General features: G+C 35.5%; 1 protein-coding gene across 1 annotated transcript in view; it reads right to left on the minus strand.

Moving 5' to 3' along the window:
• The window catches only part of DTWD2 (DTW domain containing 2), a 75961-nt gene that overhangs the window by 10979 nt on the left and 37135 nt on the right, over nt 1-27847 (minus strand). Inside the window, exons 3-4 of the mRNA XM_040241686.1 lie at nt 26415-26509; nt 20883-21075 (exon numbers count right to left, since the gene is read on the minus strand). Coding sequence (XP_040097620.1) covers nt 20883-21075; nt 26415-26509 — 288 coding nt within the window. The remainder of the gene's footprint in view (nt 1-20882; nt 21076-26414; nt 26510-27847) is intronic.

The following is a 27847-nucleotide window of genomic DNA, read 5'->3' on the forward strand; positions in this document are numbered from 1 at the left end:
ATACATTGAATTAGGAGTGAAAATGGTTTAATCACTTTGGAGAATTGACAACTGGGATTTTTTGTTTTACAGTTTATTCTTCCATTATTTTTTTAAATGTCTTTGAGGTCTCCTGTTGTATCTTTTTTAAACAATTATTTTTTTAAATTTATTTTTGATTATGTTGGGTCTGTTGTTACATACAGGTTTTCTCTAGCTGCAGAGAGTGGGGCCTGTTCTCTAATTTCACTGCAAAGGCTTCTCATTGTACTGGCTTCTCTTGTTGCAGAGCACATGCTCTAGGCGCACAGGCCTCAGCAGTTGTGGCACGTAGGCTCAGCAGCTGTGGCTCAAGGCACGGCTTGGTTGATCCACAGCACGTGGAATCTTCCCAGACAAGGAGCTGAACCCACGTCCTCTTCATTGGCAGGCAAATTCCCAGCCACTATACCACCAGGGAAGTCCCTTCCATTATTTTTTAAACTGGTAAGTGTATGTCTGTGTGGATGTGAATGCATATAAACACACAGACATATACATACATACCCTCTTTTTAGATAAAAGTAGTAGCATACTACAAATACTTTTCTCCATCAAGATAATATTCTAGCTGAGACAGAGTCATACATGAGAAAAGCAATAGAAAAATGAATGTCAGAATTTTGGCTCTTTGATTTCTACTTTAATTACATGAAACTCAAGCATTATCCTATACTCATAAAGCTATATCCTAAGCCCATACTCATATTTAAGAAAACGTGATGAGAAATATGGTTCCTTCACTCTTCTTTTTGTAAAGAATTCTCTACAACTTATTTCCTTTCCTTCCTCAAAAAGAGATAAAGGAGAGAGGGGGGAGGGAGAGAAGTGGGGAAATAAAGTGAGAAATAAAGTGGGTAGAGATTCACTACAGAATGTATGTGATTTTGAAATACATATTTGACTAATTATGTTTTAGATATGATCATATTAAAATCACTTCACATTTTAACCAAAGGACAAGATAAAAAATAGATGCAGCGAGGGAAAGAAATAGAAGAAAATGGTTGAGAAACACCTATAATTATAAAAGAAAGCATAAAAATCCATAATGCTGATTAACTGTTATTACTAACAGCTTTGATTATTTCATCAGGTCAACATACTAAAACAGAGTAAAGCCAACTACTGCTTTCAATACTCATTTCCAAGTTGTCAGTGGAGGAGTTTATAACAGACATCTGATTAAAACAAAACCTATGGGAAACATGCAAAATTCACAGTGAATTTTGTTTATTGGAATTAATTTTATCTTTGAAAGAAAATGGGGGGCAGTTTTATTTCTTACTATGGCTCACGTGGCTGTATGAAAACAGAATTTGAAATCTGTCATTTGTTAAAAGATTTCAGAATATCCTTCACAAATCATCTCTCCAGGGATTATCCGGTAACTGGATATATTAAAAGAGTATACATAACTACTATCTGTTATATTAGCAGCATATATGTTATTAAAACATTATAATATGATCTCACAGCTCTTCTTTTTATACTTATGTGCTATATCACCTTCAACACATGCTTAATTCAATGAGTAAATGAGCAAGACCAAAAAAAAAACCTGTTGACCCATCTTCTTGAGAAATCACAAGCATCATAATAATTTTTAGAAACTGCCTCATCAGCATGAATAAGAGGTCAAGAAAATCCATGGCAAAATTAGCTATTCCAAGAAAGAAAAAAATGAACATATAATAAAAGTATGTTATGTAGAAAGAGGAACTACTAAAGGGATCAAGACTACTATATCAAAGTTGACAATAATTAATTTCAGTCAAGTCATTTAGTTTTTCAGTTCCTGCTCACCTGATAAAAAAAATCAGACAGCTAGACATGATGGTATTAAAACCTATGTTTAGTGATGAATCCCAAGATCATATAATATATACACAATTATAATTCTATATTAACTATACATCATTATGATTAATGTGTATATTATATATATTATGTATAATTATTATATATAATCTTCATTTTCAGTTTTTGGAAGCCATGTTTATGCAAAGAATGTTTCACTAATTTTGATCTTGGAAGTTGGCTGTCCGAGGGTAGAAGCTGTCTAAGGACTCTTAATATGACTTCTTTAGGAACAGGAGTAAGACTAGCTGGTTTAGAATCCTACTGGTACAGGTTGTAAGCCTATCACTTCCACTTTAGTAACAGCCAACTTATCCAAACCTTACTCCTAAGATGTAGCTTCAATCTTTTCCACTGATTCTCTGGATTAGCTATGATTTTAATTCCTTAAAATCTCTTAAAATCCTTTTTTCTCTTCCATTAAGTTTATATTTAATATATAAGAATAGCAGATAACAGCTCAACAGCTATGATCACTGTTCAGATACCTTTTCAAAGGGTCTGTTCAAACATGTCTTTGCCAACAAAGGTCTGTCTAGTCAAGGCTATGGTTTTTCCAGTAGTCATGTATGGATGTGAGAGTTGGACTATAAGGAAAGCTGAGCACAGAAGAATTGATGCTTTTGAACTATGGTGTTGGAGAAGACTCTTGAGAGTCCCTTGGACTGCAAGGAGATCCAACCAGCCCATCCTAAGGGAGATCAGTCCTGGGTGTTCACTGGAAGGACTGATGTTGAAGCTGAAACTCCAATACTTTGGCCACCTGATGAGAAGAGCTAATTCATTGGAAAAGACTCTGATGCTGGAAAAGATTGAGGGCAGGAGGAGAAGGGAACAACAGTGGATGAGACAGTTGGATGGCATCACCGATTCAATGGACATGAGTTTGGGTGAACTCTGGGAGTTGGTGATGGACAGGGAGGACTGGCATGCTGTGGGTCATGGGGTCGCAAAGAGTCGGACACAACTGAGCAACTGAATTGAACTGAACTGAACAGCTTTCTTAAAACCATAGCCTTGACTAGACGGACCTTTGTTGGCAAAGTAATGTCTCTGCTTTTTAATATGCTGTCTAGGTTGGTCATGGCTTTTATTCCAAGGAGCAAGTGTCTTTTGATTTTTGTGGCTGCAGTCACCATCTGAAGTGATTTTGGAGCCCAGAAAAATAAAGTCAGCCACTGTTTCCACTGTTTCCCATCTCTTTGCCATGAAGTGATGAGATAAGATGCCATTATCTTCGTTTTCTGAATGTTGAGTTTTAAACCAACTTTTTTACTCTCCTCTTTGACTTTCATTAAGAGGCTCTTAAGTTCTTCACTTTCTGCCATAAGGGTGGTGTCATCTGCATATCTGAGGTTATTGATATTTCTCCTGGCAATCTTGATTCCAGCTTGTGTTTCATCCAGCCCAGTGTTTCTCATGATGTACTCTGCATAGAAGTTAAAGAAGCAGGGTGACAATATACAGCCTTGACGTACTCCTTTTCCTATTTGGAACCAGTCTGTTGTTCCATGTCCAGTTTTAACTGTTGTTTCCTGACCTGCATACAAGTTTCTCAAGAGGCAAGTCAGGTGGTCTAGTATTCCCATCGCTTTCAGAATTTTCTGCAGTTTGTTGTGATCCACACAGTCAAAGGCTTTGGCATAGTTAATAAAGCAGGAATAGACATTTTTCTGGAACTCTCTTGCTTTTTTTATGATCCAACCAATGTTGGCAATTTGATCTCTGGTTCCTCTGCCTTTTCTAAATCCAGCTTGAACATCTGGAAGTTCATGGTTCACGTATTGCTGAAGCCTCACTTGGAGAATTTTGAGCATTACTTTGCTAGCGTGTGAGATGAGTGCAATTGTGCAGTAGTTTGAGCATTCTTTGGCATTGCCTTTCTTTGGGATTGGAATGAAAACTGATCTTTTCCAATCCTGAGGCCACTGCTGAGTTTTCCAAATTTGCTGACATACTGAGGGCAGCACTTTCACAGCAGCACTCTAAAGCTGCACTTCTAAAGGATTCTAGAAAAATCAATCTATTTTGTAGTCTTTCTGAAACAACCCTAATCTAGAACAAGCTGAAATAAACTTTTTAGTGACATTCTGAATTCCTTACCAGTGGAAGATACACATAAAAACCCTCCTTTCTGAAGCAACCTTTCTTCTATGATCTTTCATAAACAGGATTCATTATCTGAGCTTAGGGCCTGCCCTTTGAAGGCAAGGTGCTATATGTTTTCTTCTGGTCCCAATCCTTCAACCCACTTCATTCATTTCCTCAGTTTAGTTCAACACTATGTTCTCATAGTGATAAGGGTCCAGCTTTGACATCAGAGAGTTGCCAATATGAACACAGACTTTGCCACTTACATGCACAGTGTCATGCACTTGGACAATAACTGCTTTTCTAGAAAATGTACATGTATTGTCTCATTCAATTCTCACAAAGACCTTATGAAGTAAGTACTGGTATTATCTCAGTTTTACAGATGAGGAAAATAAAGTACACTGAGGTAAAGTAACTTACCCAAGGTTCCAAAATCAATCATGGTAAAAGAGATAAATGAATTTATAAAGTCTTATTCAAGACTCTGAGCTCTTTATAACTAGGTTAATAATTAAATGGATGAATTCTTCAGCAAATCCCAACAAACAAAACAAAGCTATTCTGATGGAAAACAAGACTGAGGCACTCCTGAGGAATTTTATGGTTCGGATTCATGCTAATGTATGGCAAAACCAATACAGTATTGTAAAGTAAAAAAATAAATAAAATAAAGAGCAAAAAATAATAATAATAAATAAAACTAAAAAACAACAGTACAGGGGAGGAGTCTTCTCAACAGTGAAAGTTTCTCAATAAATATCACTATCTGTGGTCTTGCTCCAACCTCATCACACCATGAAGTCTGTACACTTTTTCTAAAACATAAGATTCCAAGCATATTAAAAGGATATATATATTAAAAAGACATATATAAAAGACAGAATATTAAAAAGCAGAGACATTATTTTGCCAACAAAGGGCCGTCTAGACAAAGCTATGGTGTTTCCAGTATCACGTATGGATGTGAGAGCTGGACCATGAAGAAAGCTGAGCGCGGAAGAATTGATGCTTTTGAACTGCGGTGTTGGAGAAGACTCTTGAGAGTCCGTTGGACTGCAAGGAGATCCAACCAGTTCACCCTAAGGAGATCAGTCCTGAATACTCACTGCAAGGACTGATGCTGAAGTGGAAACTTCAATATTTTGGCAACCTGATGCAAAGAACTGAACCATTTGAAAATACCCTGATGCTGGGAAAGATCAAGGGCAGGAGGAGAAGGGGACGACAGAGGATGAGATGGTTGGATGACATCACCGACTCAATGGACATGAGTTTGAGTAAACTCCAGGAGTTAGTGATGGACAGGGAGGCCTGGCGTGCTGCAGTCCATGTCGTAGCAAAAAGTAGCACACGACGGAGCGACTGAACTGAACTGAACTGAAAGATTCCAAGGTTAATGTTGAAATTCAGAAAACTTGATAAAAATAAATTTAAAGGGAGCATTAGTTATAGATTAAATGATAATATTAGTACTACTTCTAAAACACATTATTGTTTTTTATTTTTCTGAGTTGACCAGAGAAAATTCACCTCTTAAGTTTCCATGGTAAAGCACAATTCCAAAATTACTAAAAAACTTGTGGAACACATCGGGTTTAAAATTTAGTGCTTTCTTATACATTAAAGTGATAATAAAGTTACACCACATTTTTTCAACATACAAAAACTTTGATGTTAAAATGCAAACATACAATTCAGAAGTCTAAAAATTAAGCAGTTAAAAATTTCAAACTTAAGCAAATCCAAATAATGATACAAATTTAAAATTTTATTCAGTGACATATTTAATCATATATATATATCATTTATATATTTCATTTATATTATATATTTGTTTATATTATATTTATATATAAATATATATTATATATTTAGTCATTTAGACATATCTTGACTAGTGCTTTTTCCTAATAATACAAATATTTAATCTACCATTGTTTTTCACATAACTCCAAGTAATGTATATCTGAAGTCACTGAGAACTATGGGTATGGAAACATCTAGAGAAAGAAAGTAAAAACACATAGATTCATGAGATCACAGAATAGGAAGCTATCATTATAAGTCAAATAGTCTATCTCCTTATTCTAAGACATAATTATTCTTTTAAAACATTAGATTGACAGAATTAATATAAACTTTAAAATAATACTGAAATACAATTTATCTTAAATAAATAATTTTATCTGAGTTTCAAAGCCTCTTCTTTAAAAAAAAAAAAAAGAATTAATAGAGGCACAAAAACACTTTTCCACAACCTTGAATTAAAATTGATGGTTACAGTCTAGGATATGAAAGCAACCTAGATGTCCATCAACAGATGAATGGATAACGAAGCTGTTATACACATATACAATGGAACATCGCTCAGCCATAAAAAGGAACAAAGGTCAATCAGCTGAACTGAGGTAGATAAACCTAGAGCCTGTCATACAAAGTGAAATAAGTCAGAAAGAGAAAAACAAATTTTGTATATTAATGCATATATATTGAATCTAGAAAAACAGCACTGATGAACTTATTTGCAGGCAAGAATAGAGATGCAGACATAGACATTAGACTTGTAGACATGGGGGAGGAGAGGGTGGGACGAACTGAGAAGGCAGCACTGACATGTATACACTGCCATGTGTCCAACAGACAGCTAGTGGGAAGCTGCTGTGGAGCCCAGCGAGCCCAGCCTGGTGCTCTGTAACGACCCAGAGGAGAGGGAGGGGCAGCGAGAGGAAGAGTCAAGAGGGAGGGGATATACACATAGTTATGACTGGTTCATGCTGTTGTACAGGAGAAACCAACACAACATTGTAAAGAATTAGCCATCAATTAAAAATAAACTTTTAAAAACTATAAAAAGAAATGATTGGTTACAATAACTCTTTAGAAGACTACAGTAAATTAACTAAATTTTATACCATTAAACAGGCCAGAGAGAAGAATGTCACTACAGATTAGAAGCTTTAGCATTACTTTCTGCTGCCCAAATACCTATTTTTTCCAGCAATACTTAATGGAGACAAGTCTCTGTTGAGCAATGCTATAGAAACTAACTTTTGGAACATCTCCTAAAAAGGAAATTGTCCAACCTAACCATATCTACAGGTATGTATTTATTCATACTGTGCTTATATCAATTTATATCATTTATTAGGAAACAGAACAGAAACTGATTTAGGATATTAGAAATTGATTTCCTAGTCTCATCTAAGTAATAACCAATTTTATAATGTCTTGCGAGTGAAACATTTTTTTACCAAAGATAAATTTCATTTAACAAAGCTGTCATGGCTTCATAAACAGCTACTGGAAAATGAATCATAAATTAGCCTAGGTGTGAAATAAAGCACATATTATGCAATTACCTCATAAGTTCAACCTGTCACATAAAACTTTTATTTTAAGATTTACTGAGTTAAAACTGTACACTTTTTCATTTTATTAAAAACACTTTTCTATAACCTTGAATTAAAATAATGTGCATGAATGGAGAGGTAGAAAAACACCACACTAAAGGCTTAAGACAGGAAATTAGACTTATATAATTTAACTCTGCATAATAGTATGACCTCAAACAAGATTTAAACTCTGAGAGTCTAAAACTTAAACAATCTTAAAGAATAACTGTGCTTTATGGCACTAATACACGTGAAGTGTTCAGCAACGCCTGCCATATAGTACGCACTTGATTACAGACAAAGATGTTATGAGGGTGGTACTGACGCTACTGATGTTAACAAGGGTAGTGCTAGTGATGATTCACAATTCTTTCTTCACAATTTAATGAGTAAGTGTGAAGCAACTCAGCTTTTCTGCAATAAATCCAGATGAGTAGTTTGATCAACAGTGTAGGATAAGATAAAACTTATTAGCAGAATGTCAACTTTTACAAGATGGAAGAAGAAAAGGTATTGAAGAGGCAGAGAAAAAGCAGTCTTAGAAGCAAAAGAAAGAACCAGAAGAGAGCTTCACTGAATACCAGAAAAGAACAAGTTACTGACAAATAATTAATTATCAAAAGATAACCCAATCAAAAAGTGGGTAGAAGCACTGAATAGATGGTTTTCTAAACAAGACGTACAGATGTCTAACAGGTACATGAAAAGATGTTCAACACTGCTAATTATTAGAGAAATGCAAATAAAAACCACGATGAGATTTCACCTCTCACTTGTCAGGATGGCTATCATTAAAAAGTCTACAAATAACAAATGTTGGCCAGGATGGGAAGAAAAGGAAACACTTGTGCACTGTCAGTGAGAATGTAAATTGGTGCAGTCACTGTGCAAAACAGTATGGAAAATCCTCAATAAATTAAAAAACAGAACTATCATACAATCCAGCAATTCCATTCCTGAGGATATATATCCAAAGAAAATAAAAACACTAATTTGAAAAGATACATGCACTGCACCTCAAAATTCACAGCAGCATTATTTACAATAGCAAAGATATGTAAACAACCTAAGTAACCAGTATCCAAAAACATATGAATGGATAAAGAAGATGCTATAGCCAGATAGCTGGATATATATATATATACACACACACACACACACACACACACAATATAATATTGCTGCTGCTGCTAAGTCACTTCAGTCGTGTCTGACTCTGTGCGACCCCATAGACGGCAGCCCACGAGGCTCCCCCGTCCCTCGGATTCTCCAGGCAAGAATACTGGAGTGGGTTGCCATTGCCTTCTCCAATGCATGAAAGTGAAAAGTGAAAGTGAAGTCGCTCAGTCGTATCCGACTCTTAGTGACCCCATGGACTGCAGCCTATCAGGCTCCTCCATCCATGGGATTTTCCAGGCAAGAGTACTGGAGTGGGGTGCCACTGCCCTCAGCCATAAAAAAGAATTCTGCTACTTACAACAATGTGGACCTATGAAGTATTATTCTTTAAAAAATATTTTTTTAATTATTTAGTTTAATTAGAGGCTAATTACTTTACAATATTGTGGTGGTTTTCACCATACAGTCACATGAATCAGCCATGGGTGTACATGTGTCCCCCTGACCCTGAACTCCCCTCCCACCTCCTCCCCATCCCATCCCTCTGGGTTGTCCCAGTGCACTGGCTTTGAGTGCCCTGTTTCATGCACAGAACTTAGACTGGTCATCTATTTCATATGGCAATATACATATTTCAGTGCTATTCTCTTAAATCATCCCACCCTTGCCTTCTCCCACAGAGTCCAAAAGTCTGTTCTTTATAGTTGTGTCTCTTTTGCTGGCTTGCATATAGAGTTGTAGTTACATCTTTCTAAATGCCGTATATATGCATTAATATCCTGTATTCGTATTTTTCTTTCTGACTTACTTCACTATGTATAACAGGCTCCAGTTTCATCCACCTCATTAAAACTTATTCAAGCACATTCTTTTGAACAGCTGAATAATATTCCATTGTGTATATGTACCACAGCTTTACTTATCCATTCATCTGCCAATGGACATCTATATCCTATATCCTGTTGCTTCCATATCCTAGCTATTGTAAACAGTGCTTCAATGAACGTTGCAGTACACATGCCTCTTTCAATTCTGCTTTCCTTGGTGCATATGCCCAGAGGTGGGATTGCTGAGTCATTATGGCAGTTCTATTTCCAGTTTTCTAAGGAATCTCCACACTGTTCTCCATAGTGGCTGTACTAGTTTACATTCCTACCAACTGTGTAAGAGGGTTCCCTTTTCTCTGCATCCTCTGCAGCATTTATTGTTTGTAGACTTTTGGATCGCAGCCATTCTGACCAGCATGAGATGGTATGTCACTGTGGTTTTGACTTGCATTTCTCTGATCATCAGTGATGTAGAGCATCTTTTCATGTGTTTGTTAGCCATCTATATGTCTTCTTTGGAGAAATGTCTGTATAGGTCTTTGGCCCACTTTTTGATTGGGTTGTTTGTTTTTCTGGTATTGAGCTGCATGAGCTGCTGTATATTTTTGAGATTAACTCTTTGTCAGTTGCTTCGTTTGCTATTATTTTCTCTCATTCTGAAGGCTGTCTTTTCACCTTGCTAATAGTTTCTTTTGTTGTGCAGAAGCTTTTAATTTTAATTAGGTCCCATTTGTTTATTTTTGCTTTTATTTCCTTTATTCTGGGAGGTGGGTCATAGAGGACCCTGCTGTGATTTATGTCAGAGAGTGTTTTGCCTATATTTTCCTCGAGGAGTTTTATAGTTTCTAGTCTTACATTTAGAGCTTCAATCCATTTTGAGTTTATTTTTGTGTATGGTATTAGAAAGTGTTCTAGTTTCATTCTTCTGCAAGTGGTTGACCAGCTTTCCCAGCACCACTTGTTAACAGAGACTGTCTTTTCTTCATTGTATATTCTTGCCGGCTTTGTCAAAGATGAGGTGTCCATAGGTGCATGGATTTATCTCTGGGCTTTCTATTTTGTCCCATTGATCTATATTTCTGTCTTTCTTGCCACCTCTTCTTAATATCTTTTGCTTCTGTTAGGTCCCTACCATCTGTCCTTTATTGCACCCATCTTTGCATAAAATGTTTCCTTGGTATCTCTAGTTTTCTTGAAGAGATCTGATCTCTCCCATTTTATTGTTTTCCTCTATTTCTTTGCATTGATCACTGAGGAAGGCTTCCCTCATAGCTCCCAGAATGGCTACCCCTCCAGTATTCTGCCATGGTGAATTCCATAGATAGAGGAGCCTGGGGAGCTACAGTCCATGGGGTCACAAAAAGTCAAACAGAACTGAGGGACTTTCACTTCCACTTTCTTCTGGCAGAAGTATTTAAAATTTTAGCCAATCCATTCTTTAACTGAGATGTTTATTCTCTTATTACTGAATGCTAAAAGTTCATTACATATTATGAATACAGCTCTTTTTTCCAACCTATTCTTTGCAAACATTATCTCTCAGTCTCTGGTTTTTCTTTTCATTCTCTTAATAGTGACTTTTGAAAAGCAGAAGCTTTTATTCTGAGGAAAGTACAAGACAATCATCTGTTCTTTTATAGACAGTGCTTTGGGTGAAATCTTGAGCACACCTAAGATAATAAAGAAAATTCCTCCCAGGGCTATGGCCATTTTCTCACAGTTACCTCCCTGCATTAACAGGCCTCAAGAACAGAAACTAGCACAGCACCCACGCAAAGCTATTGCCAGAAAATTAAGGAAAAAATTGAATAGGAAAAACAAATAACCAAGGAAGCATAATTTAACATCGTTAATAAATTACATACATCCATACCTAAGAAGTGAGGCAGTTAAAATAAATACAGAAGCTATTTACCTATAGATACAAGTAAGTCCTAAAATAACTTGTTAAATGAAAAAAGCAAAGATTAGAGCAGCAGGTATCTACCACATATTGAGGAAAGGGGGGATTTAGTTGTATATAAATAAAGTAATCTGGAAAAATGCGTAAGAACTTGATATATTGGTTACCTCTGGGAATGATAAAAGGGCATATGGGGTATAGAGGCCAGAAGAAGACTTTTTACTCTAAACTCTTTCATATCTTTTAAACTTTCAGCCATGTGAATATATTACTTTTATAAAAAATTAAATTCCTAAACATGAATTATAATTATAGTCTTTTCAACAATTATTTAATTACTGTGATGCAAGATAGTGATTAAATCATTGCTAAGACTAAAATGTATCCCTTAAAAAATACAATTTTTCCAGAAAGAATTACGAACTTAATTCAGTTGTCTATTAAAACTCAAGATCCTCTAGCTTCAGAAATATTACATCTATTACTATCTGGTAATATGAAGCAAAGTTATTAACTAAGAAAAAAGTAAATGACTTGGGCAAGCCCTAGTTATCCAACAACATTATACATATTATCAGTAAATAATACTTAGTAGGTACATATAAGCCAGGAGCTATGCTAAATGCTTTGTGTGTGTTATCTCATTTAAATGTCACAACAATCTATTATGTAAATGACATTATTATTTCTATTTTCCAAATGAAGACTCTAAGAGCAGAGATAACCTGTCATGTCAAACGGTAAGTAGCTGTAGAGCCAAGTATAAAGCCAGGCAGTCTGATGTCAAGAGTCTGAGCTGAGATATGCCATGAGGCCTGTGCCACACATTCCATTAAACAAGGTACTATAAGTTTCTAAGAAGACAGCCTTGTATCTACTCTTTAGTAATTCATATTTTATAAACTCTAAAGTTGTTAGATTTTGAATTAATTCTTTTAAATTTCTATGTGTCTTTGAAAACTGGTGGACCTCACTTTTTAGGTAGAAGGTAATCCTTAGATATAAATTACAGCAAGTCATCAAAATGCAAAATCCCAATTTCACAAGTTTTGAGCCTTAATTACATGAATTACCTTCCTTAATTCATATGCCAAATGAAGGCATAGGAAGAAAGTGTTTTTAAAAACATATATAGTATATTATTATTATTCGCAATTTGTATGGCAAGACAAAAAACCTCAAATAGCCAAAGCAATCTTGAGAAAGAAGAATGGAACTGGAGGAATCAACTTGCCAGACTTCAGACTATACTACAAAGCTACAGTCATCAAGATAGTATGGTACTGGCAACAATGACAGAAATATGGATCAATGGGACAAAATAGAAAGCCCAGAGATAAATCCAGGTACCTATAGACACCTCATCTTTGACAAAGCCAGCAAGAATATACAATGGAGAAAAGATGATCCCTTTAACAAGTGGTGCTCGGAAAATTGGTTGACCACTTGCAGAAGAATGAAACTAGAACACTTTCTAACACCATACACAAAAATAAACTCAAAATGGATTAAAGATCTAAATGTAAGACCAGAAACTATAAAACTCCTAATGGAAAACATAGGCAAAACACTCTCTGACATAAATCACAGCAGGGTCCTCTATGAATATTCTGGGAGGTCCTCCACCTCCCATAATAAAGGAAATAAAAGCAAAAATAAACAAATGGGACCTAATTAAAATTAAAAGCTTCTGCACAACAAAAGAAACTATAAGCAAAGTGAAAAGACAGCCTTCTGAATGGGAGAAAATAACAGCAAACGAAGCAACTGACAAAAAATTAATCTCAAAAATATACAAGCAACTCCTGCAGCTCAATTCCAGAAAAATAAATGACCCAATCAAAAAGTGGGCCAAAGAACCAAACAGACATTTCTCCAAAGAAGACATATAGATGGCTAACAAACACAGAAAAAGATGCTCAACATCACTCATTATCAGAGAAATGCAAATCAAAACCACAATGAGGTACCATTTCATGCCAGTCAGAACGGCTGTGATCCAAAAGTCTACAAGCAATAAATGCTGGAGAGGGTGTGGAGAAATGGGAACCCTCTTACACTGTCGGTGGGAATGTAAACTAGTACAGCCACTATGGAGAACAGTGTGGAGATTCCTTTAAAAACTGGAAATAGAACTGCCATATGACCCAGCAATCCCACTGCTAGGCATACACACCGAGGAAACCAGAATTGAAAGAGACATGTGTACCCCAACGTACATCGCAGCACTGTTTATAATAGCCAGGACATGGAAACAACCTAGATGTCCATCAACAGATGAATGGATAAGAAAGCTGTGGTACATATACACAGTGGAGTATTACTCAGCCATTAAAAAGAATACATTTGCATCAGTTCTAATGAGGTGGATGAAACTGGAGCTGATTATACAGAGTAAAGTAAGCCAGAAAGAAAAACACCAATACAGTATACTAATGCATATATATGGAATTTAGAAAGATGGTAATGATAACCCTGTATGCAAGACAGCAAAAGAGACACAGATGTATAGAACAGTCTTTTGGACTCTGTGGGAGAGGGAGAGGGTGAGATGATTTGGGAAAATGGCATTGAAACATGTATAATATCATATAAGAAATGAATCACCAGTCTAGGTTTGATGCAGGATATAGGATGCTTGGGGCTGGTGCACTGGGATGACCCAGAGGGATGGTATGGGGGGGGAGGTGGGAGGGGGGTTCAGGATTGGGAACACGGGTACACCCATGGCATATTCATGTTTACATATGGCAAAAACCATTACAATATTATAAAAAAAAAATGTTATTTAGAAAGATAGTAACAATAACCCTGTATGTGAGACAGCAAAAGAGACACAGATGTATAGAACAGTCTTTTGGACTCTGTGCCAGAGGGCGAGGGTGGGATGACTTGGGAGAATGGCATTGAAACATGATAATTATCATATGTGAAATGAATCACCAGTACAAGTTCAATGCATGATACAGGGTGCTCAGGGCTGGTGCACTGGGATGACCCAGAGGGATGGGATGGGGAGGGAGGTAGGAGAGGGGTTCAGGATGGGGAACACATATACACCCATGGTGGATTCATGTCAATGTATGCCAAAACCAATACAATATTGTAAAGTAAAAATAAATAATAAAATAAAATAAAATAAAGTTGCTAAGAGAGTAGATCTTAAGCATTCTAATCACAAGAAAAAAATTCTGTACCTGTGTAGAGGAATGGATATTAACTAGACTTACTGTGGACAGCACTTTGTAATATATACAAATATTGAATCATTATGCTATACACCTGAAACTAATATAACATGTCAATTACACCTCAATAAAAAACATTTTAAGGATAACAATGAATTTTAATTAAGCAACAGATTAGATGTAACATAAGCCAGTCCTTAACAGCTCTATATAGACACAAGACAAAGTTTTTACAAAAATGTCTTAACCAGTGAGTGCTCCCAACAGTGCTCTGATTATCAAGTGAAAAATCAAGCTTTGGTGAAAGTTTTAAAGGCAATAAAGCAAGAATATGCAAACATTTCCTGAAAATAAGTTTATGAAGAAAGCCAGAAGCCTCTACAAACATTTCCATATTCACCTTAGATTTATTCCTAGCAAATGTCAAGAGTTTCCTGTGTAAAATTCTTCTGAGGGAAGAGATAGTCATTCATTGCCAAATGGCCTGGATATATTAGAAATTCAGATTAAAAGGAGGCCAAGTTAATGTTTGCATGGGGCTTCCCAGGTGTCTCAGTGGTAAAGAATCTGCCTGCAAACACAGTAGATGCAGGAGACACAGGACCATTCTCTGGGTCGGGAAGAGCCCCTGGAGGAGGAAGAAATAGCGACCTACTACAGTATTCTTGCCTGTAAAATCCCAAGGCAGAGGAACCTGGCATGCTAGAGTCCATGGAGTCACAAAAGAATCAGACATGACTGAGCATAGCAAGTTAGTATCTGATTTACAATTCTTTCATTTCACAATTAGATAAGTATGAAGTCCACCTGTGTATTTGGGAAAAGACCAATACTTTGGATGTTAATTATGATTTCTGTTTTCTTTTTGTCATTTTTTTCTTTCTTGTATTTAAAGCAGAAACGTATACTACTACAGAAACTAAGCAGATCAACTAAACTGAGAATAATAGCTAAGACAAACTGATGCAAAAGGCAGGTATATGGGTGTATGTATACTGAGGTGGTAGTAAAAGAAATGACAAATAAATTACATTTAGAAATAAAACCTAATTAACTTAAACAAATTATTATTTAGAGATTATTTTAAACTACATCTCATACTGGCGAGAGATGGTGTACATTTTCCTTTTTCATTTTTATTTTTCACTTGGTGAACTAGACTGTAAGAAAGAATTATTAAACTATTTATATAGAGCAGTAGCTTTGAATGAACCAAGAAATGTATAAATAAGCATAGTTTTACAAGTAAACAACTGGTATATAGTAGACTGTAGTTATCTTAAGGGCTTTTGTTCTGCCCATTCATGATTCTAAATCATCCTGCTGATAGCAACACCCCAAGTTCCCTAAGGAATTTATTCCTAATTCCTGCAGTACTTCTGTCAATAATGGTACCACCATCCACAACAACTCCAATGAAAGAACAACCCAGGATTCTACTCTGGGAAAGATAATTTATCTTTCTATTATAATAAATAAAACCAGGGGAGACCACTTCCCACACACATCTTCCAGTGGCAGGGAGGAAGCTCATTCATAACAAGAGAAAAATCAAAACACAAAGGGAAGCAAATTCTCAAAAGATACTTCAGAACCAGATTCAGCCAAGTTAGAACCCATCCCCATCTATTCAGAGTTTCCCAGTAACATGACTTATATACTTTCTTTTGTTTAGCTTGAGTTGGATTTCTGCCATCCATGAGAAAGACATGTTACGTACAATTTACTCATATCATATATTAAAACAAGGCCCCTAGGAAAGTCCACTATATAATAAAATAAATTTTCTTTCAGAAAAGCTGAGGAATAAAGTTAATAATTAAGTAAAAATCATCACATATACAGGAAATGTTTTCAAGAAATGGGAGAAATACTAAAAACAAGCGAATTTTTTAATGTTACAGAAGACAGTTCAGACCTTACTATATAATCACTGCAATTACCAATATCATTTTATAACTAGATATGTGTCTAAGGATATGTGTATAGTAACATTTAAAAATCAATCCACTTTTCAAAAAAAATCCACTTTTCAATTCATCTCACTTATTTCTGTTTGTATATATTTATGTTTATATACATACATCACTTCATGGCAAATAGATGGGGAAACAGTGGCTGACTTTATTTATCTGGGCTCCAAAATCATTGCAGATGGTGGCTGCAGCCATGAAATTAAAAGATACATACTCCTTGGAAGGAAAGTTATGACCAACCTAGACAGCATGTTAAAAAGCAGAGACATCACTTTGTCAACAAAGGTATATTTACTGTCTGTCTAGTCAAGGCTATGGTTTTTCCAGTAGTCAGGTATGGATGTGAGAGTTAGACTATAAAGAAAGCTGAGCGCAGAAGAATTGATGTTTTTGAACGGTGGTGTTGGAGAAGACTCTTGAGAGTCCTTTGGACTGCAAGGACATCCAACTAGTCCATCCTAAATCAGTCCTGGGTGTTCATTGGAAGGACTGATGTTGAAGCTGAAACTCCAATACTTTGGCCACTTGATGCAAAGAGTTGACTCATTTGAAAAGACCTTGATGCTGGGAAAGATTGAGGGCAGGAGGAGAAGGGGACAACAGAGGATGAGATGGCTGGATGGCATCACTGACTCAATGGACATGGGTTTAGGTGGACTCCGGGAGTTGATGATGGACAAGGAGGCCTGGCATGCTGCAGTTCATGGGGTCGCAAAGAGTCGGACACAACTGAGCGACTGAACTGAACTGAACATATACAAAGTATATACGTATATACTGTATATATACCATATATAATTTATGTATAAAATATATTTATATGTTTTAAAAAGAGTAAATATACAGATTTCATTGGGTTTTTTTGCAACAACTTCTAGAAACATATCTTTTCTAAGTCATACTCATATACTGGGGCTGAATACTATGATGCTCTAAAAAGCAATGCATATTGTTTTTACAATGATTCATATTTCCAAAATACATTAAGATGAAACTTATCAAGATATATAAAAAGTTTTTATAAATTATGTCATGTTTTAGTTACTATTTTTTATTTCAAGCAAAAATATTTAGGAAAAAATCATCTTTCTGGTCTAGACCTAGCAAATTTTCAATTCCAAAAAGTAAAACTTGAATATCTATTCCTTACTCTCAAAAGGTTTAGAAAAACATAATTATACAGAGACAGAGTGATATATGGCATAAAGTTAACAGCTGAGGGTATTTGAGGGAACTTTGTACTATTTGTGAAGTTTTTCTGTAAGTTTGAAGTTATGTCAGCATCAAAGTTCACAACTTTGTATCTTGTCTATCAGATGATTATTAGAGTAAGTGATGATGTCATTAAAAGTACATTCTATTTTGTGAATTTTGTTTTTATATTGAAGACCCATTTTTGAGATTTCTGCCTTTACCTTATTAATTTCTAAGAACTCCAAGTTTATGAAGCCTTTTGCTGATTCATACTCTTCTCAAGAGCCATTTGCCTTTTCACTTTAGTTTATGGTGATATTTTCCCCGATGTTAAACCTATCTGATGTTTCTTTTAGGCATTTTCTCCTATGTTCTGGTTGTGACATACCAATTTAAAGGTTTAATATATAATCTACCTACATTTGCTTCTAGTCTAGAAAAACAAGAAGAGAAAAAGATGATAGAAAAGTATGGCATAGTAGGACTAGTAAAATCAATTTACCTATTTCCTTATCTGCTACTAAATTTAAAAGAGAAAAAAGTTTTGGCGAATTTTCATTTTTAAAATAGCTTTTAATTTTTTTAATGTGACTATGTACTTTATTTCTGTGGTAGTCATGTAGTTACCGCAAAATGAAAGCTTAGAGTTGCAGACATGACATAACCGTGCACAAAAGAAAAAAAACATCAAATATTTGCACAAATGTTTTACAAATGTAACATTTTCATCAAACTTTTTTCTTTATACTAAGAAATATCTAAATGTAATACAAACACACACTTCCCTGGTGGCTGAACAGTAAAGAATTTGCCTGCAATGCCAGAGACTTAGGTTTGATCCCTGAGTTGGGAAGATCCCCTGGAAAAGTGAATGTAAACATAAAATTTTACCTGAAATGTGCCACATTCTAACAGTATCTATGCCTTCAATGAGCTGGTTCTTGTGAACACAGGGACTACTTCAGAAGTTAAATAAACCTACAGAAGCCATTATATATATGTAAATAGTCCAGATGAAAGTTTTCCATTTCAGAAGTGGTACAGTACTTTAAGACCATAGGCGATGGCTCTAAACTAGGTAGATTCAAATCACAGTTCTGTTATGAAGTAGTTATATGATCTAAAGTGAGTTAACTAATATAATTAACAATCCTTACATCATGGAATCTGGGGAAAGATTAAACAGATTAATATATGTAAAGTACCTGGAAATAGTACTGACCCATTCAAAGCGTTCAACATGTAAGCTGAGTTTCATCTAAAAACCATGCCCACATTTTAGTTTAAAGGAATGAAAACTAAAAAGAATTTGAGATCGAAAATCTCAGAATTAGGGTTTCACAGCTATTTTTCACTAAGTGCATGGCTTGTATAAACCCAAAAAGAGTGTAGAAAAGTATGTAAAAACTATTGAAGGTATAGGAATGATTTCATTAAAAATATACAAATAGAAGTTTTTCATATACCTGTTTCAATATAAAATATCCTAAGTATGCCAAAAATAAAAGCTTAAAGAAAAAACTGCAAATAAACTTTAAAAAGATGTAAACACTTTCATTGGTAAACAGAGAACATAAATTTTTTATACTCATAGAACATGCATAAAAATTTTCCATGTACTTGCCCTCATAAATATCATAAAATTATTCAAAATATTGTTGGCAATGTTATCATGATCCAACAAAATAAGAAATAAAATACTGACAAAAAATGTTAGAGCACTTGAGAATTAAGAACTCATTGTAGTTCATGAACAGAAAGAAATCAAAACAAGTAAGAAATTATATCAATGTTACAGATAACAAAAAACACATCAATCCAAAGCCACAGAAAACAATGACAATTACACTAAGAAGAAATATTACAGTCTTCCTTTATTATTAAAGAAGAAACTAACTAATCTTGGTAAAGAAACATAGCACTAGTAAGCACAAATCTTACAAAATCAAAAAGAAAAAAGTCTGAAAACATGAAATAAATGGATCAAGGGAAAAGCTCAAATTAATGAAGAAAGAATAAAGTTTAATAGTCATTAAAACAATCTAAAGGTTAATACTTCTGAAAGCTCAATAAATAGGGAAACCCTTTTTGAGTCTGTTCATGGGAAAAAGTGAGTATGTGAGAGAGAAAGAGATTAGAAAAAAGTAAACATTCAAAAGAAATTTAAGTAAGTACTTAAGAATATGGACTTCCCTGGTGGCTCAGACGGTAAATTGTCTGCCTGCAATGCAGGAGACCCATGTTTGATCCCTGGGTCGGGAAGATCCCTGGAGAAGGAAATGGCAACCCACTCCAGTATCCTTGCCTGGAGAATCCCACGGACAGAGGAGCCTGGTAGGCTACAGTCCACGTGGTTCGCAAAGAGTCAGACATGACTGAGCTACTTCACTTTCACTTAAGAATATACAGGTACAGACGACCAATTTGTTAACCCAAGAGAAAGGAATAGTTCCCTTAAAAAGATAAGCTATTAAAAACCAAATCAAATAGAAGTAGAAAGCTTAAATAATTTTGATAAAAGAGTTTGAAAGAAGTATTTTCAAGTTATTTTAAAGTGACCAGGATCAGGTGGTTTACCAGTAAGTTCCATGTAACTTTTAAGGAGCAAACTATTATTTAAACTATTCTAAGCCATAGGAAAATACTAAAATTTCTATTTGGTGAAGTGAATATTATATTAGTTCTCAAATATTGTAATAAAAGTACAAAAAATATATAAATTATAATTTAATGCCATTAACTAAAAATATAAACTTTGGCAATATATCAAAAGAATCTTTAAGTGTTCATTCTAGCAACACAAGAACAGTTTAACAGTTAGGAAATTTATCATCATCAATTACATCAACAAACTAAACTTTGATTTCATTATATGATTATAATGATTATATGATTATAATCATGAGCGACCAAAAAAGCCCTTCATAAAAACTCAGTCATTTCCAATAGAAAAAAAGCAATTTAGTATCCCCAAAATATTTAAACATAACATTTCTTAACAAAAACATTAATACACATAAAGTAAATAATCCATAGACTCTCCTGATTAAATGTTTGAGACTTTTAATAGATCTAAATACCTAAATGATGGTGAAACTTGATGGTAGGAATTAAGAAATAAGGACAAATCTGAAATTTTCTACATATATATAAAACATACACAAAAGCATATTCATACCTATGTACAGACATGCTTATATATAAATACCATCAAATTCACATATAACAGCATATGTGTGTCCTCTCAGAAAATACATACTACACACAGAACTATACATTTGTATTTTCTCTAGGTCAAAATACTAGTGTACCTGTTTAGGCAGTCGGAACAAGGAATTCTTGTAGAAAATGTCCTTGGCCTGGCTCCACGTGCCATCGATGATGATTATTGTGGAAGGATAAACAGGAGAATCTAATATAAATTCTTCCAAATTAGCAGCTTCAGCCCCTGGATATAATATTAATGTATCAGACTTCCGACAAATAGTTGAAAGTTCAGGATCTCTGGAAATAAAAGCAAAAATAAACAAATGGGATCTAATTAAAATTAAAAGCTTCTGCACAACAAAAGAAACTATAAGCAAGGTGAAAAGACAGCCTTCGGAATGGGAGAAAATAATAGCAAATGAAGCAACTGACAAACAACTAATCTCAAAAATATACAAGCAGCACCTGCAGCTCAATTCCAGAAAAATAAACGACCCAACCAAAAAATGGGCCAAAGAACTAAATAGACATTTCTCCAAAGAAGACATACAGATGGCTAAAAAAACACATGAAAAGATGCTCAACATCACTCATTATCAGAGAAATGCAAATCAAAACCACAATGAGGTACCATTTCACACCAGTCAGAATGGCTGCGATCCAAAAGTCTACAAGCAATAAATGCTGGAGAGGGTGTGGAGAAAAGGGAACCCTCTTACACTGTTGGTGGGAATGTAAACTAGTATAGCCACTATGGAGAACAGAGTGGAGATTCCTTAAAAAATTGCAAATAGAACTGCCTTATGACCCAGCAATCCTACTGCTGGGCATACACACCAAGGAAATCAGAATTGAAGGAGACACGTGTACCCCAATGTTCATCGCAGCACTGTTTATAATAGCCAGGACATGGAAACAACCTAGATGTCCATCAGCAGATGAATGGATAAGAAAGCTGTGGTACATATACACAGTGGAGTATTACTCAGCCATTAAAAAGAATACATTTGAATCAGTTCTAATAAGGTGGATGAAACTGGACCTGATTATACAGAGTGAAGTAAGCCAGAAAGAAAAACACCAATACAGTATACTAACACATATATATGGAATTTAGAAAGATGATAATGATAACCCTGTATGCGAGACAGCAAAAGAGACACAGATGTATAGAACAGTCTTTTGGATTCTGTGTGAGAGGGAGAGGGTGGGATGATTTGGGAGAATGGCACTGAAACATGTATACTATCATGTAAGAAACGAATCGCCAGTCTATGTTCGATACAGGATACAGGATGCTTGGGGCTGGTGCACGGAGATGATCCAGAGAGATGATATGGGGAGGGAGGTGGGAGGGGGGTTCAGGATTGGGAACTCATGTACACCCGTGGCTGATTCATGTCAATGTATGGCAAAACCAATACAGTATTGTAAAGCAAAATAAAGTAAAAATTAAAATTAAAAATAAATAAAGTTTAAAATAAAAAGTCTTTATTAGTCTGTGAGGAGGACAGAAGCTTTATTATTCTTGTTGAACTTCTCTCAGAAATGCATGTTAAAGCGTTTTAGCAGAAGAGATATAATAATGAGTAAGACAGCCTGTCTGCAAGCAGCAAAACAAACTTCAGGGGGAAAGAGACAAGTTAAAGAATCAATTAACAATAATATATGGTATCATCTCTGAACTAATAAATGGCATCTACAAAAATATACAGTTAATATAAGTTTTAACAATGTCCCTTGAGATTAGGATCAGGTAAAGATATGGGCTTTTGCCACTCACAGTACACATTGTACATACTGAAAGTCCCAGTTACTGCAATAAGGCAAGAAAAAGAAATAAAAGCCATAAGCAACAGAAAAGAAGACATATAAATGACATAAAATGCTACTTACATATAAAGTTCTACGGAGGAGTCAATTATACAGAGTGAAGTAAGCCAGAAAGAAAAACACCAATACAATATACTAACACATATATATGGAATTTAGAAAGATGGTAATGATAACCCTGTATGCGAGACAGATGTATAGAATGGACTTTTGAACTCTGAGGGAGAGGGAGAGGGTGGGATGATTTGGGAGAATAGCACTGAAACATGTATACTATCATGTAAGAAAAAAATTGCCAGTCTATGTTCGATACAGGATACAGGATGCTTGGTGCTGGTGCATGGGGATGATCCAGAGAGATGATATGGGGAGGGAGGTGGGAGGGGGGTTCAGGATTGGGAACTCATGTACACCCGTGGCTGATTCATGTCAATGTATGGCAAAACCAATACAGTATTGTAAACTAAAATAAAGTAAAAATAAACATAAAGTTCTAGGGAATCTACAAAACAATTTCTATGACTAACAAATAAACTTAGAAAATCATAGTATACAGAGCTAATATACAAAGCCCAACTCTTTTCTTATATACTAATGGCTAAAAACTGATAATAAGTACTTTTAAATTCTATTTACAAAGGATACCAAAAGTAATAGGCCTCTTATCCCCCCACAGTAATATCATAAACTCTATAACAGAAAACTAAATCAATCATTTAATTACTAGACTAATATTAACACAATATTCTTAATCAGCTTTAGTTTAAAATCCAAGAGTGAATGAGAATTTACTGCATAAGCACTATAGTAGGCACCGTCAAAAAAACTGAACTTAATAACATAGGCTCAAAATGAGCTACACAATTTAGAAAAGTATGAAGTTTCTCATCCCCAAGCACATTTGTGGAACAGTTAGACAGTCAAATGTCAGGGACGACCCAGATAGTTTCCACTTCTACCACCAAGATACTCACCATTTTTGCAATAAAAAAACAAGGTCCAAGTTGGCAAATTATATACCCACATCTATCCAAGAATTATAAAGAAACTATCATTATAAAGAGCATCTGTGTGTGAAAGAAGTGTCACAGTGTAAATTATTTGGTTGCTCCCCCCAGGAAGAGCTCTGGATAGTGCTTCCATTCCCAACAAAATGGCAAAATTCAAACAGCAGCACCAACCCCAGACAAAAGCTCACTTCTGCAGGGCAAAGCAATGCAAACTGTAAATATACACATATATAAAGAATGCCTAACAATAATTTCAGAAAAAGGAAAAAAGTTATTTTATAAACTTCTAATATGATGTTATTTTCATAATACAAAGATAAAATAATAAAGGAAGAAAAACGTTTGGTAAATTCCTTAGGCTTGGTGCTGGCACTAATCTTACTTAGCATTTTCATTAGTGAACTGAAAAAGAAATCTCCATATTTTCAAGAAAAATTAAATTTTTCATCTAAAAATATATTTAGTATCAGTTCAGTTCAGTCGCTCAGTCTTGTCCGACTCTTTGTGACCCCATGAATCAAAGCACACCGGGCCTACCTGTTCATCACCAACTTCCAGAGTTCACCCAAACTCATGTGCATCAAGTCGGTGATGCCATCCAGCCATCTCATCCTCTGTCGTCCCCTTCTCCTCCTGCCCCCAATCCCTCCCAGCATCAGGGTCTTTTCCAATGAGTCAACTCTTCGCATGAGGTAGTCAAAGTACTGGAGTTTCAGCTTTAGCATCAGTTCTTCCAATGAACACCCACTCCTTTAGGATGGACTGGTTGGATCTCCTTGCAGTCCAAGAGACTCGCAAGAGTCTTCTCCAACACTACAGTTCAAAAGCATCAATTCTTCAGCACTCAGCCTTCTTCACAGTCCAACTCTCACATCCATACATGACCACAGGAAAAACCATAGCCTTGACTAGACAGACCTTTGTTGGCAAAGTAATACCTCTGCTATTTAATATGCTATCTAGGTTGGTCATAACTTTTCCTTTCAAGGAGTAGATGTCTTTTTATTTCATGGCTGCAATCACCATCTGCAGTGATTTTGGAGCTCAAAAAAATAAAGTTTGACACTTTCCACTGTTTCCCCATCTATTTCCCATGAAGTGATGGGATCAGATGCCATGATCTTCGTTTTCTGAATGTTGAGCTCTAAGCCAACTTTTTCACTCTCCTCTTCCACTTTCATCAAGAGGCTTTTTAGTTCCTCTTCACTTTCTGCCATAAGGGTGGTGTCTTCTGCATATCTGAGGTTATGGATTAGAGATACCAAGGGAACATTTCATGCAAAAATGGGCTCAATAAAGGAGAGAAATGGTATGGACCTTACAGCAGCAGAAGATATTAAGAAGAGTTGGCAAGAATACACAGAACTGTACAAAAAAGATCATCAGGACCCAGATAACCATGATGGTGTGTGTGATCACTCACCTAGAACCAGACATCTTGGAATGTGAAGTCAAGTGGGTCTTAGAAAGCATCACTATGAACAAAGCTAGTGGAGGTGATGGAATTCCAGTTGAGCTATTTCAAATCCTGAAAGATGATGCTGTGAAGGTGCTGCACTCAATATGCCAGCAAATTTGGAAAACTCAGCAGTGGCCACAGGACTGGAAAAGGACAGTTTTCATTCCAATCCCAAAGAAAGGCAATGCCAAAGAATGCTCAAACTACTGCACAATTGCACTCATCTCACATGCTAGTAAAGTAATGCTCAAAATTCTCCAAGCCAGGCTTCAGCAATATGTGAACTGTGAACTTTCAGATGTTCAAGCTGGTTTTAGAAAAGGCAGAGGAACCAGAGATCAAATTACCAACATCCACTGGACCATCAAAAAAGCAAGAGAGTTCCAGAAAAACATCTATTTCTGCTTTATTGACTATGCCAAGGCCTTTGACTGTGTGGACCACATAAAACTGTGGAAAATTCTGAAAGAGATGGGAATACCAGACCACCTGACCTGCCTCTTGAGAAACCTATATGCAGGTCAGGAAGAAACTGTTAGAACTGGACATGGAACAGACTGGTTCCAAATAGGCAAAGGAGTACGTCAAGGCTGTATACTATCACCCTGCTTATTTAACATATATGCAGAGTACATCATGAGAAACGCTGGGCTGGAAGAAGTACAGCTGGAATCAAGATTGCTGGAAGAAATATCAATAACCTCAGATATTTAGTATAGATAGGATCAAAGTAATTGTGAAGACTGTGAATAGGCAGAAAAGCAACAAATATGCTTCAAAGGTAAGAAACAACTTGTAGAAAAATTTAAATAATATATATTTATATAATGGGTTCTATAATACAGAGCAAAATAGGATCCAACAGTATTGTAGAATTGTCTGTGAAGATATCAACTAACAAATTCCTACACATATGGGACCTCATCAAAAAAATATTTTACAACACAAGAGAGGGCATTCTATCATTTAAAAAAAAATATGACGTGCCTATTACTAGAATACTAAATACAGTTCTCATCACTGTACCTTAGGAAGGTCTTAATGGACTAGAAATGGAATATATGTTTTTATACAAATGGATATCATATATAATTAAAAGAAAAAGAAAGAAAAACAGGAACTGAATCTAATACAAGTACTAACATCTTAAAATAAACCATCTTAACAAAAATGAAACAAACAGTAAATATACATGCCTTTTGAGGGAGAAGGCAGAAATTCTATTTTTTAACCACTTCCAATGTACTATGTTCTAGGTCTGATAGATACCCTGAAGGAAATCATTTTTGAAGTAAAGAAAAAATTTGATTAAATTGCCCTAAAAATTAATTTACCTTTCCTCACTGAAGCGACGACCAATCTTGATTTTACATTTATCTTTGGGGAGACATGCTGCTAGAAGAGGAACTGTCCGCAACACCTTGTTTTCCTGTAATTAAAAAATTAATTAAAATCCAGATTTTACTTAGATAAACACACTTTTAAGACTTTTTTATTTTGGCCACGCTGCACATGCCGGATCTTAGTTCCCCACCCAGGCCCTCAGCAGTGAAAGTGCCGAGTCCTAACCACTGGACTGCCAGGGAATTCCCCACTAAAAATTTTCTGATGAACATTTGATTCACAACATTATATACAACTTTTACAAGTTGTTTACTACAGACCACAATTTAATAAAACAGAGCTACAGTTTCTCCAACTTATCAGTACTATAAGTGTACATTTTTATTCTATTTGGGTGTGTTTACATGTTTACTGATCAAAAAATATAACATTAATCTAAATAATAATTAAGATTATAAAAAATGTAAATGTGTTTAAATTGAATCAAACTTTTTGATTCAATTTAAAAAAAAACAAACTTTTTTTTGACTACTACATTTTGTAGTATGTCAACTTGAAGCTAATTATCTAGATATTGATGCCTCAAAAGCAAACGTGTTCAAAAAACAAAAGAATCGGGCATATTGTTTTGGAACAATAAAGAAACACAGAAGCCAATCTTAAAAGCACCCAATGGAACAACTTGAGCAATAAAATAATAAACATAGTATTTGGATTATAACCCAAAGTATAAAATAGAGTCCAGACTGATATAAATAAATATTAAATAAATAGGAGGGAAGAGACAAGTCTTCCTCATAGAATAATTCCGAGTAATAAACATAAACTCTCCCCACTCCAGTGGGGGTGATGTTTCCTCTCTCTTTCCTACTTGAGTGTGAGCTGGATTTATGACCTTCCATCCAAAGAATAAAGTATGGAAAGAGAATTAAAATATAGTTTTCATGTAGAAAAAGTTGGTGACAATTTCTGTAAATTGCATTAACTATCATCATAGTTAATGTTCACCATAAATCAGTGGTTTTTTCCTCTTAATGTCCTAACTTCCAACACCAAAAATCACCTTTCTGGTTGTCACAAGAATTCCATTTTTAAGCCTAGTAGAGTCAGTTCAGCCAGTTCAGTCGCTCAGTCGTGTCCGACTCTTTGCGATCCCATGAATCGCAGCACACCAGGCCTCCCTGTCCATCACCATCTCTCGGAGTTCACTCAAACTCACGTCCATTGAATCAGTGAGCCATCCAGCCATCTCATCCTCTGTCGTCCCCATCTCCTCCTGCCCCCAATCCCTCCCAGCATCAGAGTCTTTTCCAATGAGTCAACTCTTTGCATGAGGTGGCCAAAGTATTGGAGTTTCAGCTTTAGCATCAGTCCTTCCAAAGAATACCCAGGGCTGATCTCCTTCAGAAGGGACTGGTTGGAT

Source organism: Oryx dammah, unplaced genomic scaffold (assembly GCF_014754425.2).
Source record: "Oryx dammah isolate SB20612 unplaced genomic scaffold, SCBI_Odam_1.1 HiC_scaffold_5, whole genome shotgun sequence".
Classification (NCBI taxonomy): Eukaryota; Metazoa; Chordata; class Mammalia; order Artiodactyla; family Bovidae; genus Oryx; species Oryx dammah.